This window comes from Hippopotamus amphibius, chromosome 6 (genome assembly GCF_030028045.1).
Source record: "Hippopotamus amphibius kiboko isolate mHipAmp2 chromosome 6, mHipAmp2.hap2, whole genome shotgun sequence".
Classification (NCBI taxonomy): domain Eukaryota; kingdom Metazoa; phylum Chordata; class Mammalia; order Artiodactyla; family Hippopotamidae; genus Hippopotamus; species Hippopotamus amphibius.
The window spans coordinates 52,855,082-52,871,357 of NC_080191.1; the positions used below are offsets into that span (position 1 = coordinate 52,855,082).

The window sequence follows — 16,276 nt, forward strand, 5'->3', positions numbered from 1 at the left end:
GGTTTAAAGGGTACTCTCTGTGCCCAGAGCCGCCCGGCCCCCTGGAGCAGGTGCTAACTAGAACTGCCGGGCTGGTCCTCCTGTGATCATCAGCGTTCTCCTTTGGCGTAAAACTCGTGTTGTATAATCTCACCAGAAATGATGGAGGTGACCTGTGATTAAGAGCTGCCGAATAAGATCTGTTACTTTTTATTTATGGAAAATGAGATTGAGCCTCAGTGATTCTCAACCTTGGCCAGATATTAGAATTACCTGAAGGACTTGAGAAAATAACAATTGCCAAATGACTTGTCCCCAAATAATTAAACCGGAAGAGCTAAGGCTGGCACCTGGCATCAACATTCCTAAAAATTATTGCAGGCAGTGGAATATGCAGTGGGGGTTGAAGACGACAGAGTGGGAGGATGAAGAGGCAGTGGAGAGGGTCTTGCACTGCTGCTGCTACTCAGTACAACTCGTACTGCTGCAGCTTACTAGGTGCTGAATATGTACAGGTGTCGTTCTAGGCGTTTTTCATAGAATGAGATGACCCTCGTGTCCTCCTTGCAGTGACCTATGAGCTTATTTTATTTCTACAGATATGTACATGGAAAACTTTGAGGAGGTAAACTAATTTATTCAGAGTGGAATGACACTTCTTGGGGGTATTCTCTATTATGAAAGTGAGACTTAACCTGTTCATCTAGGTACACTCTATCTGGTTTTTCATATCATTGCTCCAGTAAGTGCACGAACAGGAACTCCCATGTACTTGGACTTCACACTGTTGCACATTCATATATGATCTTTCATGTTATATTCACAACCTCACTGGGAGGTCTCCACCAGGAAGAGGTAGGTGGGAAGGGTGAGATTTAGAATGTGTTATAATTTAGTCTGAGATCACTTGCCTTCTAGTGAGGGCATTTTAAAACTATTAAACCATGTGTATTTTACTGGTGGTGGTTTTGGTGTATAGCTCGATCAGTTTTAACCCACATATAGAGCCATGTAACCACTCCCACCATCAGGATGTAGACCAGAGCTAACCCTAGAGCTGGGAGGGCCAGAGTGTTGCTTCAAATCAGTAACCACCCTGCCTCTTCCACCCACCTAAGCAGACTCCACAAGCTTGATTTTCTGTAAGAGGTTTATCTTGATGCCAGCCCCAGCTAGCGATTTCTTGGAAGTTTGGAGACAGGCCCTTCTGAAGATTTGACTGATGGTAGGAGTGGAACCATGTGGGGTGTATGCCTTTCTTTCTTTCTTTTTCTTTCTTTTTTTTTTTGACAAGATACTGTAATCCTTGATCCCCACATGAAGGACTTGAGACATGAAAAGGAGGCTGAAATCATAGCTCCAAAGCTGTGGGTTAGTTTCTGGAAAGAAATGAAATGATACACCCCTATAGGCCTCCAAAAATTACAGGGATCGGAGATTGGGGTATGGAAAGTGGATATTTGCGAGGCAGCGGAGGCGGGTGGCAGGTAAGCATTTGTCCTCTGTCCTGGCCCCAGGCCCTCATCAGCCCTCCTCTGCCTTTTCTTTTCGAATTTATTGGTAAAGTATGAGCCCTCAGCTCAAAGGCCCCAGGGACAGGGGCCTGATCTCCCTTCCCCACCACTTGACACCTGCCATAGAATCCTCTTTAAATTGAAGCAGCAAGAAGCCTCTTTGATGCCTGGGAGCCTGTTTAGGGAAGCTGGTTGTGATAAGAGCGCTCATCCTTTGATCTCCACCGCCCACAGGTTTCCATCTTCAGGTTTGAAAATCCTGACAATCTCGTTTATTTTGCACTCTGAAAGTGTAAGATCCTAGGATGAAAAGCTCTACCTAAACACCAAAAAACAATACAGTTGTGCCCTAGGAGAATAAAAACTTGCTGTCTCCAGCTAAAGAAATACTTTTTATTCATGTAGCTTTTCTTTTCCCTTTCCCTACCTCTGTTACACGTGCAAGGCACTTACAGCCTCTGTGTTCTAATAAACCGCAGGAACATAGCTATCGATGGGAGCGCAGGGGTCTGCTGGTGGCACTAACCGTGGGGTCCATGGCACAAGTGCTGACACTGGTCAGCCCTGGTCCTTTCTTTGAAGGGATGATGTCTTATGATGAGGGAGGGAGGGAGAAGAGGAGGGAGGAAGGGAGAGGAAAGGAGGGAGGAGCTGAGAAAGCAGGGACCTTTGACTTGAGCCTGAGCAAAAGGGGTAGGGAAGAGCTTTTTTCTGGTAGAGGAAAGAGCCAGTTCAAAAGGCCCCTAGCTGACAACAGGTTGGTGTGTTCTGGAGCAGAGAGAAGGCTGTTTGCTGTGCTGGTGGGTGGTGTAGCAGGAGGCAGGGCCTGAGTCACGTAGGGTTAGAGACTGTGGTGAGCAATTGATTACTTTGTTCTTGGAGAAATAGATTTTAAGCAGAGGGCTAACATGGCCAGATGAATAAGGTTAAAACATCCCCCTGGTCGCTGTGTGGTAGGGGAGGAAATTGGCGATCAATGAAGAGAGGGCTCTCCCCGGTGGCCTGGAGGGATGGGTGAGAAGTGGTCTGATTTGAGTAATAACTTGAAGGCTGAGCCAACAGGACTTGCAAATGGGTTGGTATGGATGGGGAAGGGACAGAGATGGATCAAGGATGACTCCTGGGCTTTGGAGCCTGTCGGGGAAGGGATGTGTTGTGTAACCTGATAAAGAAGACAAGGGAGAGAGCGATTTGGGGGACGGAATAGGAGCAAATAAAGAGTTCTGTTTGGACGGTGAGGTGTGACATGCCTGCAGACATCCAAGCATCCAAGCTGAGGTGCTAATGAGTCAGTGGATACCCATGTCTGGGATTTGAGGTCGCAGTCAGGCACTAAAATCATTCCTTTTTAGGAGTTTCTGGAAACTTTGGTTTATGGAAACTTTTAGTATTTTAGAAACATTTAGTTGTTTGCGCTTCCTTTGATTCCTGGGATGAATACCTGGAGAACATACTGGAGTGTATTAGAATTTCTTTCATCCCTCCTGGGGAAGACACGTTCACATGATGAGCAGATGGGACGCTTTGCAGTGGTCCTGTTGGCATTATGGTGGAATTCATTCTGAGTATTTCTCTAGACTTAGGCAACCATTTTTCTGAATTCTTTCCTGCACATCCTCTTTACCAAGTCAGATATAGATCCACTTCCTATTCATGTATGTTCCCAGTGGAGTACAGCACAATAATTAAGATCTACAAATTGTTCATCACGCTCACATTTCAAAGCTTACTGAGAATAACCTGATCACAAGCATGCCAGGCGTTTGTGTGTGCGTGTCTTGTAAGGAAAATTGGACCCCATTGTCCCTCTACCTTATACAGCCAGCCAGCTAGAGTACAGTCATTGCGCACATCACGTGGGTAATAAATCAACAGACTATGAAGAAAAAGGGGTTGGATGAGGCCTCAGTATGGAAAAAAAATCTATAAGCTGAAACCCATGTATTTATTACGTTTGTACAAGTTTCCCCACTTGAACTGTCCCTGCCTTAAACTCTGTTTCCCTTTTTTATTCCTATTTCTTTTTTTTAAATAAATTTATTTATTTATTTGATTGGCCATGTTGGGTCTTTTTTGCTGTGTGTGTGGGCTTTCTTTTTAGTTACGGTGAGTGGGGGTTACTCCTTGTTGTGGTGCCTGGGCTCCTCATTGCCATGGCTTCTCTTCTTGCGGAGCACGGGCTCTAGGCACGTGGGCTTCAGTAGTTGCGACACATGGGCTCAATAGTTATGGCACACGGGCTTAGTTGTTCTGCGGCATGTGGGATCTTCCTGGAGCAGGGATCAAACCTGTGTCCCCTGCATTGGCAGGCGGATTCTCAACCACTGCACCACCTAGGAAGCCCTTTCTTTATTCCTATTTCTTAAGTTACTTTTGTTCGCTCCTGAAAAAGCACCTTTCATTGACCTTATTCCCTAATGTACTGTCTTCTATAAGCCTCCTTGTGTTTCTAGTATTCCCCACATTTTGCTCTGTTAGAAGGTCTGATCATCTTCACTCTCCCCTAAACTCACCACATCATTGGCTCCCCTACACGATCAAACGTGTTGCCAGCTGGTGACGGTTGTTGGAGATGGCAACCCTCCAGGTGGGCTTTTCAGATAAGCAGATGCCCGAGCACCTTCGGGAAAAACCAGTCTTCCCTCCTCTCTGCAGCTTAACAGCTGTGACTGTGAGCAAACTACTGGATTTCTCCAGGCTTCTCTTCTCTGTAAATGGGGATAATTCTAACCCACCTCTGATATTTGAATTAAGTGAATGAATACCTGTAAAATACTTAGTGGAGTACCTGCTACATAGGAGGAACTCAGTAAACTTTAGTTCCCGTCAGAACCCCCCTGAGTCTTTATTCATCAGGAAACAATAACCAGGCACTCTGAAAGAACGCATGCCACTAAGTGGCTATTAGCGAAGACAGATTAAGCTTCGGAAGCAAGCTAGACTGAAAAGATGAAGGGAAATTGACCATCAAAACAAAGTGGAGAAACAATGCTCTGGCTCTCAAAGTGTGATTTCTGGACCTGCAGCATTGGCACCACTTGGGAGCTTGGTAGAAATGCAAATTCTCAGAGTTACTGAACCAGAAACTCTGCGAGTGGGGCCGGGCAGTCTGTGTTTTCGCAAGCTCTGCATGTAATTCTGATGCACGCTGAAGTTTGAGAACCACTGGTCTAAAGTAAACTCAACAGATACTGGGTGGAGAATAATGGTGCGTGTTTCTGCGTGTGTACATCTGTGGGCATACACACCCACGTGGGTAAAATGTTTGTAGCTGCTGAAACTATTAACCAAGCCTGGTAGTACCAGCGAAGTCCCACCAAACTGGAGATTAATTATCCATTTTCCTTTGGGACTTTTCTCTGAATAGCAATATTTCTAGAACACCTATTTTCAATAACTTTGCACTAAATTCATTTTGAGTTTCAAGTTGTTGTCATCAACTTTTTTTTTTTTTTTCCCTAGGAAATTCCACTTACTTGGATGACCATGGACCACCTCCTAGTAAGGTAAGATCTTTGTTTGTGCTATAAATCCCCTTTTCCTTTTCTCAATACCTACAGCCTCCAACAACCCCAACCAGGTCCCTCCTGGCCCTGAATGGTTTGCAAGAAAATAGTAGATCTCAGATGTCAAGTTAATTTTTGAGTAATCGTGAGTAGAAAAGGAAGCATACAGAGACAGCCGAAATGGTGAGGGAGCAGGAGGCATTTTTTCCTCAGTAGCTGAAGCTCTCCCAGGCGCTGGAGCCTCAGGCTGACTGCAGAGTTTTGGCTGCTTGTCCTGTCTGCTGCCTTCTTTGCCTCTGCATGCATGCTTGCCCGTGATGTGATGTCCACATCCCAGCCGCCTCATGCCTTCAGGCCTTGGGCTGGACTCACCTCTGCCCCTTTTCCACAGCCTGCCTTACTTGCAACACCCCACCCGAGGCTCAGCCCTCTGGAACCGGCCTTCTCTGCCAGTGCCCTTTCAGATCTAACCTAGCCTGGCCTGCACAACCACGTTTGCTCTTAGCAGCAAGTTTGGTCTGACTTTTAATGGTCAGAACAGTCCAGTGAAGTGTTCGTGTAGTTCCCCCCCCGCCCCCACACCCCCCAACTACTGTCTACTTTCTTGACCTCAATGAAAACTAAATATCAGTCTACCGAAAATGAGGGAAACTAGAGACACTCTTTGACCACTTAAGGTGATGCCTGCAAAGTGCACTTGTAAGTACATAGTCAGAAGGTAATCACCCAGTAACCTTAGAGGCTGGACACTTACCCTAAAGTTGGCCTTTGAATTTGTGGGATTTGAAGAATTCCATCACATTTAAGACCATGAGCTTTGGAAGAAGGTATTTCTGGGCTCATCTTAGGCTGTACCACAATCAGTATATGACACCAGACAAATTATTTAATCATTCAAGCCTCAATTTTTTGATGTGCAAGGTGGGATTAAAAATATGACCCACGGTACAGGACATGTAAAGGGACTGAACGAGCTGACATATGACAGGCACTCAGCACCTGGCATGTGATAAGCATTAAATAAATGGGTGGATAGTGTTAACTAGACTGGAATAGCATTAGGATTATTGATGGAAGGTATACTGGTATCTATCACAGGGGTGAATGGCTTACCGCTTGGTCTGCTGCATATGTATGGAGTGTGTATGATGCTGCAGGCACTAGGAATACAAATATGAAGCAAAACAAGAACAGCAACAAGCTAGCCCCTACCCTGGAGAAACAAAGGAATATAGACGATTAGACACCATCTGAGGATAAAGACTGCATCTAGCTCATCTCAGTGTCCTCACATCCTTGCGTTAGCCTCAATGCACAGAGAGGCACATCGTGGCTATTCATTAATTCTCACTGAACTGGACCATGGAATCCAGAGCTGGAATCTGAATTAGGTCTTCTGGCTCCCATCCCAGGTTCTTTCCACTAGGCCAGTATTCTCAAACTTTAACTTGCATCAGGATTCCCTGGAGGCTTGTTAAAGCATGCATTACCAGGCCCAGACCACTGAGTGTTTGATGCAGTAGGTCCAGGGTGAGACTGGAGAATCTGCATTGTTAACAAGCTCCCAAGTGATGCTGAGACCTCAGGTCTGGGGACAGCATTTGAGATCCACTGCTCTGAAAGACCATGAATGTAAAGAAAACCGGTTCCCTGGACATTTTCTGTGTTGCTTTTACTGCTAAGAACCTAGAGAGAGCGGCATGGCTTGTTATATAAACGCTATTAATTAATAATGATGACTCACCGTTGTAACCTCTCTTGTAGTGAAAACATATTTTCTTTGGTCAATAGCCTGCCTAGGAGGGAAAATAAATGGGAGTGGGAGAGAAGAATGGTGCAGATGGCCTGCCGGGTTCCTTCACCACCTCCTAAGTAGGGCCAAGTGAACTCTCCCTATCCCCTCTTCTCTGCAGGGAAAGGGGTTAGGTGGCTCTGTTTGTGGGATCTATTAGCTGTTTCCCTGAGTGGTATGTCCAGCTATGGCTTTGGGTTCCAGGTTTGGTAAATGGGGTTTTACCTGGTCAGAAGACCCAGGCCCACTTTACATAAACTTGCCTTCTCGAACTCCATCCTTGGTGACCCACCTTTAGTCTGTCTGGGACCCTTGCTCTTGCCAAGTTGGCCACCCTGCCTGTCTCTTTGCTAGTGTCCTCGGTGCCTGGATTCTGTGCTTGCTGGGCTCTCTCCCCCTGCCCAACCTTTAGGGCTTTCCCTGGCTGTGCATTCTCCCATCCCTGCAATCGGGTCTTCACCTCTCCCTCTTCCGCCACCCCCAAGTAAGGCGCCCTGTGATACACAAAGACGATCAGGTCATATCAGATCATTTTAAACCATTTTCAGAGTAAATCCAGTTTTATAAACTCCAGTCCAAGTTTTAAAATTGTGAATATAATCTCTTTCAGCCAGCAGAAGTTTATATAATACAGATTCTTTCATTATAACTACTTTCATTATTTAGGAGTGGAGTGGCAAAAACACTCAACTTTCTAAGCAGTAGCCAAAATAAGAAGAAGAATACAAAAATGGGTAAAAATAATCTCGGTATGTTAACGTCTTTCATCCATGCTTATTACTTCTGCCAGCGTGGAAATGAATCCCAGAAGTGATGAGGTCAGGTAAAGGTCCCTTGAGGGTCCCTCAAGGTGAAGCCTCGGTTATTTAAATCTGCAGACCACTGGCATATCAGGGATGTGGTGGCATCCAGGGGATAAAGACTCACACATGTGTGGCCTCCGGAGTGAACCCCCAGCCTGGCAGTGGAAGTAAGACTGAGCCCAGATCCACAGTTTTCTGATTTGTTTAGCACTCAGAAATAACTTTTTGATGCCAAGATTGAAAGAGCTGTGATCTAGATAAAGTAAGATTTTTAAATCCTGAAAATGTACTGAGGTTTACAGGCGAGTTCTCATTCTGTTGCAAGTTCAGTTCCACAAGTTTCACATTCCACAAGTAATAGCCATTTAGGGAATGGGGTGTGTGCCACACAGCACATCCAGAGCCCAGGTCTTCTTTCTCTCCTGTAATTTCACAAAAAAGAACCAAATGCCTCTGACTTGTACTTGTTTTTTCAAATCCACTTTAACCTCACAGCTCACCCCAGTTTTTGATCCAAGTCATTATTTAAAGGCGGATGTTAATGTTTTCTTTTGTCGACCACATTTTACGACCGCTTTGTGTGTACACAGAGTTTAGTGGTTTAAGGTTAGAGCCCTACTGAGACTGAACATGGGGATCTCTATTGAATGAATTAGGAAGATATTCTTGAATACAAAAACAGGCATGAAACAGCAGTATAGTGTGATCCCACTGTCTTAAAACTTGTGTGCGTACATATGTGTGTGTACAGAGAAAAACCTGGAAGCATAATGGTGTTTACTCCAGATGGTAAGCTTTTAGGAGATTTCTACTCATGTCCTTATTTTCAGTATAAGTTTGAGTTCATTAAAGTAATACTTGCTCAATCTAAAAATCAGGGTCGGGTGGGGTGCGGGATGTCATTGTGTAAGAGAAGATTGAAGTTGGGCTGAAAAGCCTGAGGTGCTCTGGCCTCTGCAGCATCACCTTCTCCTTTCTGGCTTCACTTTATCTGGAACCTCAGTCCCCAACGGCATCGACAATGATAAATTCTGGAGGTAGCAGATAGGATACAGTTGTTATTTCATGTATGTTAGGTTCTCAAATCCGACAGATGAGGAGAGCGGGTCTAAGCCACTCTAGGAAAATAAAATCACTATCCGCTGCGGATGTCTGTCGTTCACTATGTGCCAAACACTCTGCTAAGCACTTTGAATGGAGGTTTAGTCTCTATAAAACTCTATAGAAGAGGAAGTAATTATTTAATCCTTATTTTACAGATGAGGGAACCGGATCTTAGAGAGGCCGAGTAACTTGCCAGAGGTCATGCACTAAGATTGGACTTGGGATTCCAGGCTAAGGCTGTGTATGTAGCTCCAGGGTTCATGCTTTTAACCATTCCAAGATTACTAATTTAATATAAAGACCATAATTTTTTACCTTATTTCTGGAGTTTTACCCTTTTATATAAGTTCTCTGGTACTTTAACTAGTACAGTAGACAAACTCTCAGTATACCAGAAGAAAAACAGTCATCACCATTTACTGTTGGGTCCAGTGGACCTTTTTAACTTTTTAAAAATATCAGTCCAGTGAATTTTTCTATCTTTTTCCTTCTAATCACCTTTGTATACATACCCACCTTCAGCATTTGTTCATGTACATACTGTATATAGAGTAACTTTTGGTGTACAGACATCATAGAAGGCGAAAGAAGACTGTCCCATGTTCATTTAGCAAAATGGGATGGTCCAGGTTCTTGCTGCAAAGTGTTGTTTGATGAAGTCCTTCCCCTTGACGACTAACTACATGGGAATACCATATTTTCTTTTTGTCCTTATAAATATATTGTTCCCTCATAGACTTTTGAGTTTGAGAGAATTTTTTTTTTTTTTTTTTTTGGGGGGTACACCAGGTTCAATCAACTGTTTTTATACACATATCCCCATATTCCCTCCCTTCCTTGACGCCCCCCCCCCTCGAGTCCCCCCCACCCTCCCTGCCCCAGTCCTCTAAGGCATCTTCCATCCTCGAGTTGGACTCCCTTTGTTATACAACAACTTCCCACTGACTATTTTACAGTTGGTAGTATATATATGTCTGTGCTACTCTCTCGCTTCGTCTCAGTTTCCCCTTCACCCCCCGCCCCCTCCCATACCTCGAGTTCTCCAGTCCATTCTCTGTATCTGCTTCCTTGTTCTTGTCACTGAGTTCATCAGTACCATTTTTAGATTCCGTATATGTGAGTTAGCATACAATATTTGTCCTTCTCTTTCTGACTTACTTCACTATGTATGACAGATTGTAGTTCTATCCACCTCATTACATATAGCTCCATCTCATCCCTTTTTATAGCTGAGTAATATTCCATTGTATATATATGCCACATCTTCTGTATCCATTCATTTGTTGATGGGCATTTAGGTTGCTTCCATGTCCTGGCTATTGTAAAGAGTGCTGCAATAAACATTATGGTACAAGTTTCTTTTGGGATTATGGTTTTCTTTGGGTATATGCCCAGGAGTGGGATGACTGGATCATATGGTAGTTCTATTTGTAGTTTTTTAAGGAACCTCCAAATTGTTTTCCATAGTGGCTGTACCAACTTACAGTCCCACCAACAGTGCAGGAGAGTTCCCTTTTCTCCACACCCTCTCCAACATTTGTTGTTTCCAGACTTTGTGATGATGGCCATTCTGATTGGTGTGAGGTGATACCTCATTGTGGCTCTGACTTGCATTTCTCTGATGATTAGTGATGTTGAGCATCTTTTCATGTGTTTGTTGGCCATCTGGATGTCTTCTTTGGAGAAATGTCTATTTAGATCTTCTGCCCATTTGTGGATTGGGTTATTTGCTTTTTTGGTATGAAGCTTCATGAGCTGCTTGTATATTTTGGAGGTTAATCCTTTGTCCGTTGTTTCATAGGCAATTATTTTTTCCCATTCTGAGGGTTGCCTTTTAGTCTTGTTTATGGTTTCTTTTGCTGTGCAAAAGCTTTTAAGTTTCATGAGGTCCCATTCGTTTATTCTTGATTTTATTTCCCTGATTCTAGGAGGTGGGTCAAAAAGGATGTTGCTTTGATGTATGTCAAAGAGTGTTCTGCCTATGTTTTCCTCTAGGAGTTTTATAGTGTCTGGCCTTACATGTAGGTCTTTAATCCATTTGGAGTTTATTTTTGTGTATGGTGTTAGGAAGTGTTCTAATTTCATTCTTTTACATGTTGCTGTCCAATTTTCCCAGCACCACTTATTGAAGAGGCTGTCTTTTTTCCATTGTATACTCGTGCCTCCTTTGTCAAAGATAAGGTGCCCATATGTGTTTGGGCTTACTTCTGAGTTCTCTATTCTATTCCATTGATCTTCCTTTCTATTTCTGTGCCAGTACCATACTGTCTTGATCACTATGGCCTTGTAGTATAGTTTGAAGTCAGGAAGCCTGATTCCACCAACTCCATTTTTCCTTCTCAAGATTGCTTTGGCTATTCGGGGTCTTTTGCGTTTCCATACAAATCGTAAGATTTCTTGCTCTAGTTCTGTGAAAAATGCCATTGGTAATTTGATCGGGATTGCATTGAATCTGTAAATTGCTTTGGGTAGTACAGTCATTTTCACGATGTTGATTCTTCCAATCCAGGAACATGGTATGTCCCTCCATCTGTTTGTGTCATCTTTGATTTCTTTCATCAGTGTCTTAAAGTTTTCTGCATACAGATCTTTTGCCTCCTTAGGCAGGTTTATTCCTAGGTATTTGATTCTTTTGGTTGCAATGGTGAATGGGAGAGTTTCCTTAATTTCTCTTTCTGCTCTTCCGTTGTTAGTGTATAGGAATGCAAGAGATTTCTGTGCATTAATTTTGTATCCTGCTACTTTACTAAACTCATCAATGAGTGCTAGCAGTTTTCTGGTAGAGTCTTTAGGGTTTTCTATATATAATATCATGTCATCTGCAAAGAGTGATAATTTTACTTCTTCTTTTCCAATTTGGATTCCTTTAATTTCTTTTTCTTCTCTGATTGCTGTGGCTAACACTTCCAAAACTATGTTGAATAGTAGTGGCGAGAGTGGACACCCTTGTCTTGTTCCTGTTCTTAGAGGGAATTCTTCCAGTTTTTCTCCATTGAGAACAATGTTGGCTTTTGGTTTGTCATATATGGCTTTTATGATGTTGAGGTAATTTCCTTCTATGCCCATTTTCTGGAGAGCTTTTATCATAAATGGATGTTGAACTTTGTCAAAAGCTTTTTCTGCATCTATTGAAATGATCATATGGTTTTTATCCTTCAATTTGTTGATATGATGTATCACGTTGATTGATTTGCGTATATTGAAGAATCCTTGCATCCCAGGGATAAACCCCACTTGATCGTGGTGTATGATTTTTTTAATGTGCTGTTGCAGTCTGTTAGCTAGTATTTTGTTGAGGATTTTTGCATCTATATTCATCAGTGATATTGGTCTGTAGTTTTCTTTTTTTGTGACATCTTTGCCTGGTTTTGGTATCAGGGTGATGGTAGCCTCGTAGAATGAGTTTGGGAGTGCTCCGCCTTCTGCAATATTTTGGAAGAGTTTGAGAAGGATAGGTGTTAACTCTTCTCGAAATGTTTGATAGAATTTGCCTGTGAATCCATCTGGTCCTGGGCTTTTGTGTGTTGGGAGATTTTTAATCACTGCCTCAATTTCTGTACTTGTGATTGGTCTGTTCATGGTTTCTATTTCTTCCTGGTTCAGTCTTGGAAGATTGTATTTTTCTAAGAATGTATCCATTTCTTCCAGGTTATCCAATTGATTGGCATATAGTTGCTTGTAGTAGTCTCTCATGATGTTTTGTATTTCTGAGGTGTCTGTTGTGACTTCTCCTTTTTCATTTCTAATTCTGTTGATTTGCATCTTCTCCCTTTTTTTCTTGATGAGTCTGGCTAATGGTTTATCAATTTTGTTAATCTTCTCAAAGAACCAGCTTTTAGTTTTATTTATTTTTCTTATGGTTTCTTTCCTTTCTTTTTCATTTATTTCTGCTCTGATCTTTACGATTTCTTTCCTTCTGCTCCCTTTGGGGTTTCTTTGTTCTTCTTTCTCTAGTTGTTTTAGGTGTAAGGTTAGGTTGTTTATTCGATCATTTTCTTGTTTCTTAAGGTAGGACTGTATTGCTATAAACTTCCCTCTTAGAACTGCTTTTGCTGCGTCCCATAGGTTTTGGGTTGTTGTGTTTTCGTTGTCATTTGTTTCTAGATATTTTTTGATTTCCTCTTTGATTTCTGTAGTGATTCCTTGGTTGTTTAAGAGTGAATTGTTTAGCCTCCATGTGTTTGTATTTTTTGCAGTTTTTTTCCTGTAATTGATATCTAGTCTCATGGCGTTGTGGTCTGAGAAGATGCTTGATATGATTTCAATTTTCTTGAATTTGCTGAGGTTTGATTTGTGACCCAAGATGTGATCTATCCTGGAAAATGTTCCATGTGCACTTGAGAAGAAAGTGTAGTCTGTCATTTTTGGATGGAATGTCCTATAAATATCAATTAAGTTGAGATGGTCTAATGTGTCATTTAAAGCTTGTGTGTCTTTATTTATTTTCTGTTTGGATGATCTGTCCATTGATGTAAGTGGGGTGTTCAAGTCTCCCACTATAATTGTGTTACTGTCGATGTCCCCTTTTATAGCTGTGAGCATTTGCCTTATGTATTGAGGTGCTCCTATATTGGGGGCATAGATATTTACCATTGTGATATGTTCTTCTTGGATGGATCCCTTGATCATTATGTAGTGCTCTTCCTTGTCTCTTTTAATAGTCTTTACTTTCAAGTCTAATTTGTCTGATATGAGTATTGCTACTCCAGCTTTCTTTTGACTTCCATTTGCATGGAATATCTTTTTCCATCCCTTCACTTTCAGTCTATATGTATCCCTTGGTCTGAAGTGGGTTTCTTGTAGGCAGCATATAGAAGGGTCTTGTTTTTGTATCCATTCAGCCAGTCTGTGTCTTTTGGTTGGAGCATTTAATCCATTTACATTTAAAGTGATTATTGACATGTGTGTTCCAATTACCATTTTCTGAATTGTTTTGGGTTTGTATTTGTAGGTGTTTTCCTTTTCTTGTGTTTCCTACTTAGAGAAGTTCCTTTAGCACTTGTTGTAAGGCTGGTTTGGTGGTGCTGAATTCTCTTAACTTTTTCTTGTCTGGAAAGCTTTTGATTTCTCCCTCAAATCTGAATGAGATTCTTGCTGGGTAGAGTATTCTTGGCTGTAGGTTTCTCTCTTTCAGGACTTTCAGTATATCCTGCCATTCCCTTCTGGCCTGCAGAGTTTCTGTAGAAAGGTCAGCTGTTATCCTGATGGGTTTTCCCTTATATGTTGTTTGTTGCTTTTCTCTTGCTGCTTTTAATATTTTTTCTTTGTGTTGAATTGTCGTTAGTTTGATTCATATGTGTCTTGGTGTATTTCTCCTTGGGTTTATTCTGTATGGGACTCTCTGTGCTTCTTGGACTTGGTGAATTATTTCCTTTCCCATGTTGGGGAAGTTTTCCACTAGAACCTCTTCAAATATTTTCTCAGACCCTTTCTTGTTTTCTTCTTCTTCTGGGATGCCTATAGTTCGAATGTTGGTACGTTTAAGGTTATCACTGAGGTCTCTGAGGCTGTCTTCTAGTCTTTTTATTTTTTTTTCTTTTTCCTGCTCTGTGGCGTTTATTTCTCCCATTCTATCTTCCAACTCACTTATTCGTTCTTCTGCCTCAGTCATTCTGCTGGTTATAGCATCTAGAGTATTTTTAATTTCAGTTATTTTGTTATCCATTGCTGTTTGTTTTTCTGAGTTCTTATGAACTGTTTCTTGTACTTTCTCTATTTTGTTATTGAGATTTTGTATCATTTTTACTATCATTACTCTAAATTCTTTTTCAGGCATTTTTCCTATTTCCTCCTCATTTATTTGGTCTTGTGGGTTTTTTTCCTGCTCCTTTGCCTGCATGGTGTTTCTTTGTTTCCTCATGGTTGTCCAAGCTTTTGGGGTTGCTTGTCCTGGTGATAGAGGTGTTTATAGAAGACTGTCCAAGCCTCAGACTAATGTCCAAGTATTGGATTAGACGAATATTCAGTCTAGGAAACACATACATGTATAAGACACACAATTACTGAATCCATTAGGACATAAGGCTCTAGAAAGACCTGACAGAACCCCAGTGTGCTATCAGATATTCAAAGCGAAACCCAGCAGAAATTGACAACTGAAACAGAACAAATCAGAGACAAAAGCAAAAGCAAACAAACAACAAATAACACCCTACACATACAAACATCAATCCAGGGAGATTTTGTAAGCTAGGGTCAAATATAGAAATGAGCTGGAGTACCACCAGAGAGAATGGAGATTCTCAGAATGTAATTAGACAAGTGTACTAAGAACTAAGAAAAAGACAAAAGCCTAATATTAATACCAAGGCAGTGCATCATCTGGAGAATAGAGCAAGGAGTCTGAGCAGACCGATAGTGTTGCTTATAAGTATGTTAAGATAAAATACACTTAAAATGGCTGGAAGAAAGGGGAACAGAAGAGCGTAATGTGGTTGGAAATATGCAAAGAAAAAGAAAGGAATAGAAGTGTATAAAAGAAAGGGATGAAAGGAAAGTATGAAAGATATTTTGTCCGTACTACCAAAAACTTAGCTAGATATAGAAGTATATAAAAAGGCAAAAAAAAAAAAAAAAAAAAAAAGCGTAAAAAATATCCTTAAAAAATTATGTTGTAAAACTTGTAGATCCCTTAGGGCTAAGATTGTATTTAATAAATCAAAAAAAAAGAGAGAGAAAGGAAAAAAAAAAAATCCAGAGCTGATCCCAGAATGGACCAGTTCAATAGGTATTGATACTACTATTTCTGTTTCCTTAGCGTCTCAGCTGTAAGTGTCCTTTTCCTTGCCTTGGGTTTTTTTTTTGCGTTATTCTGTGACCAGCAGAGGTTCCTTTATTGTTCGTCTGTAAGCGTCGGTGTGTGGGGAGGGAGAGGGTGCAATAGTGGCTCCTTCTCCTGGGAGTGAGTGAGTAGTGGCGCACTGTTGCTTCAGTCAGGCTTGGAGGTGCCTGTTGCAGAGGGCGCTGGTGGCTCAGGCGTAAACAGAAAGTCTTAGAGTTGGGCCCCTCTCGGGGTTTTTTCTTTTTGATGCTGGTTTTTTTTTTCTCTCAGCAGCCTCCCTGCTGCTGGCGTTGCAAGGAGATTTAATCTAGCCCCGCCCGAGTGCCTGAGGGTTCTTGTTATCCCTGAGCGCCTTAGGTGGCCCGCAGGGCGTCTCTCCACTGCCTGTTGCAGAGGCGCCTGAAGAGAGAGAGAGGCTATGCGCGCGGCTCCTCCCCCCGCCCGTGAGCCTGCAGCCTCCAGCCGCCATCATGGCCGGGCAGCTCTCAGGGACGGGCACTCCTCTCCGCGGACCTCCTCCCTCCTGTCCTCTCGGTCCGTCACCCTACCGGCAACAATGTTTCTCACCCTGAACCAGCTCTCCGGTTCCCACGCTCCCGCTCCTGGACCCTCCGTTCAGCCGCGGATCGATGTCTGGGTCCCGGAACGCTGAGCTGCGCTGCGGACCCTCCGTATGTTTCTCACTCCCTCCCGTCTGCCACAGCTCCGCCGCTTCACCCTCTTTGAGCCCTCGTAGATGCCTCCCTACCGGCTATGTCGGGCTCCCCGCAGCCCTCTCTGGTGTCCGAGGCCGTCTG

The 16,276-nt window shown here is 42.6% G+C and overlaps 1 protein-coding gene across 2 annotated transcripts in view; it reads left to right on the plus strand.

Annotated features, from left to right (window-relative positions):
- The window catches only part of UST (uronyl 2-sulfotransferase), a 296,603-nt gene that overhangs the window by 107,035 nt on the left and 173,292 nt on the right, over nt 1–16,276 (plus strand). For both annotated transcript variants that reach the window (XM_057738680.1, XM_057738681.1), the window contains exon 2: nt 4,956–4,999. In XM_057738680.1, the coding sequence (XP_057594663.1) occupies nt 4,956–4,999 (44 nt within the window). The remainder of the gene's footprint in view (nt 1–4,955; nt 5,000–16,276) is intronic.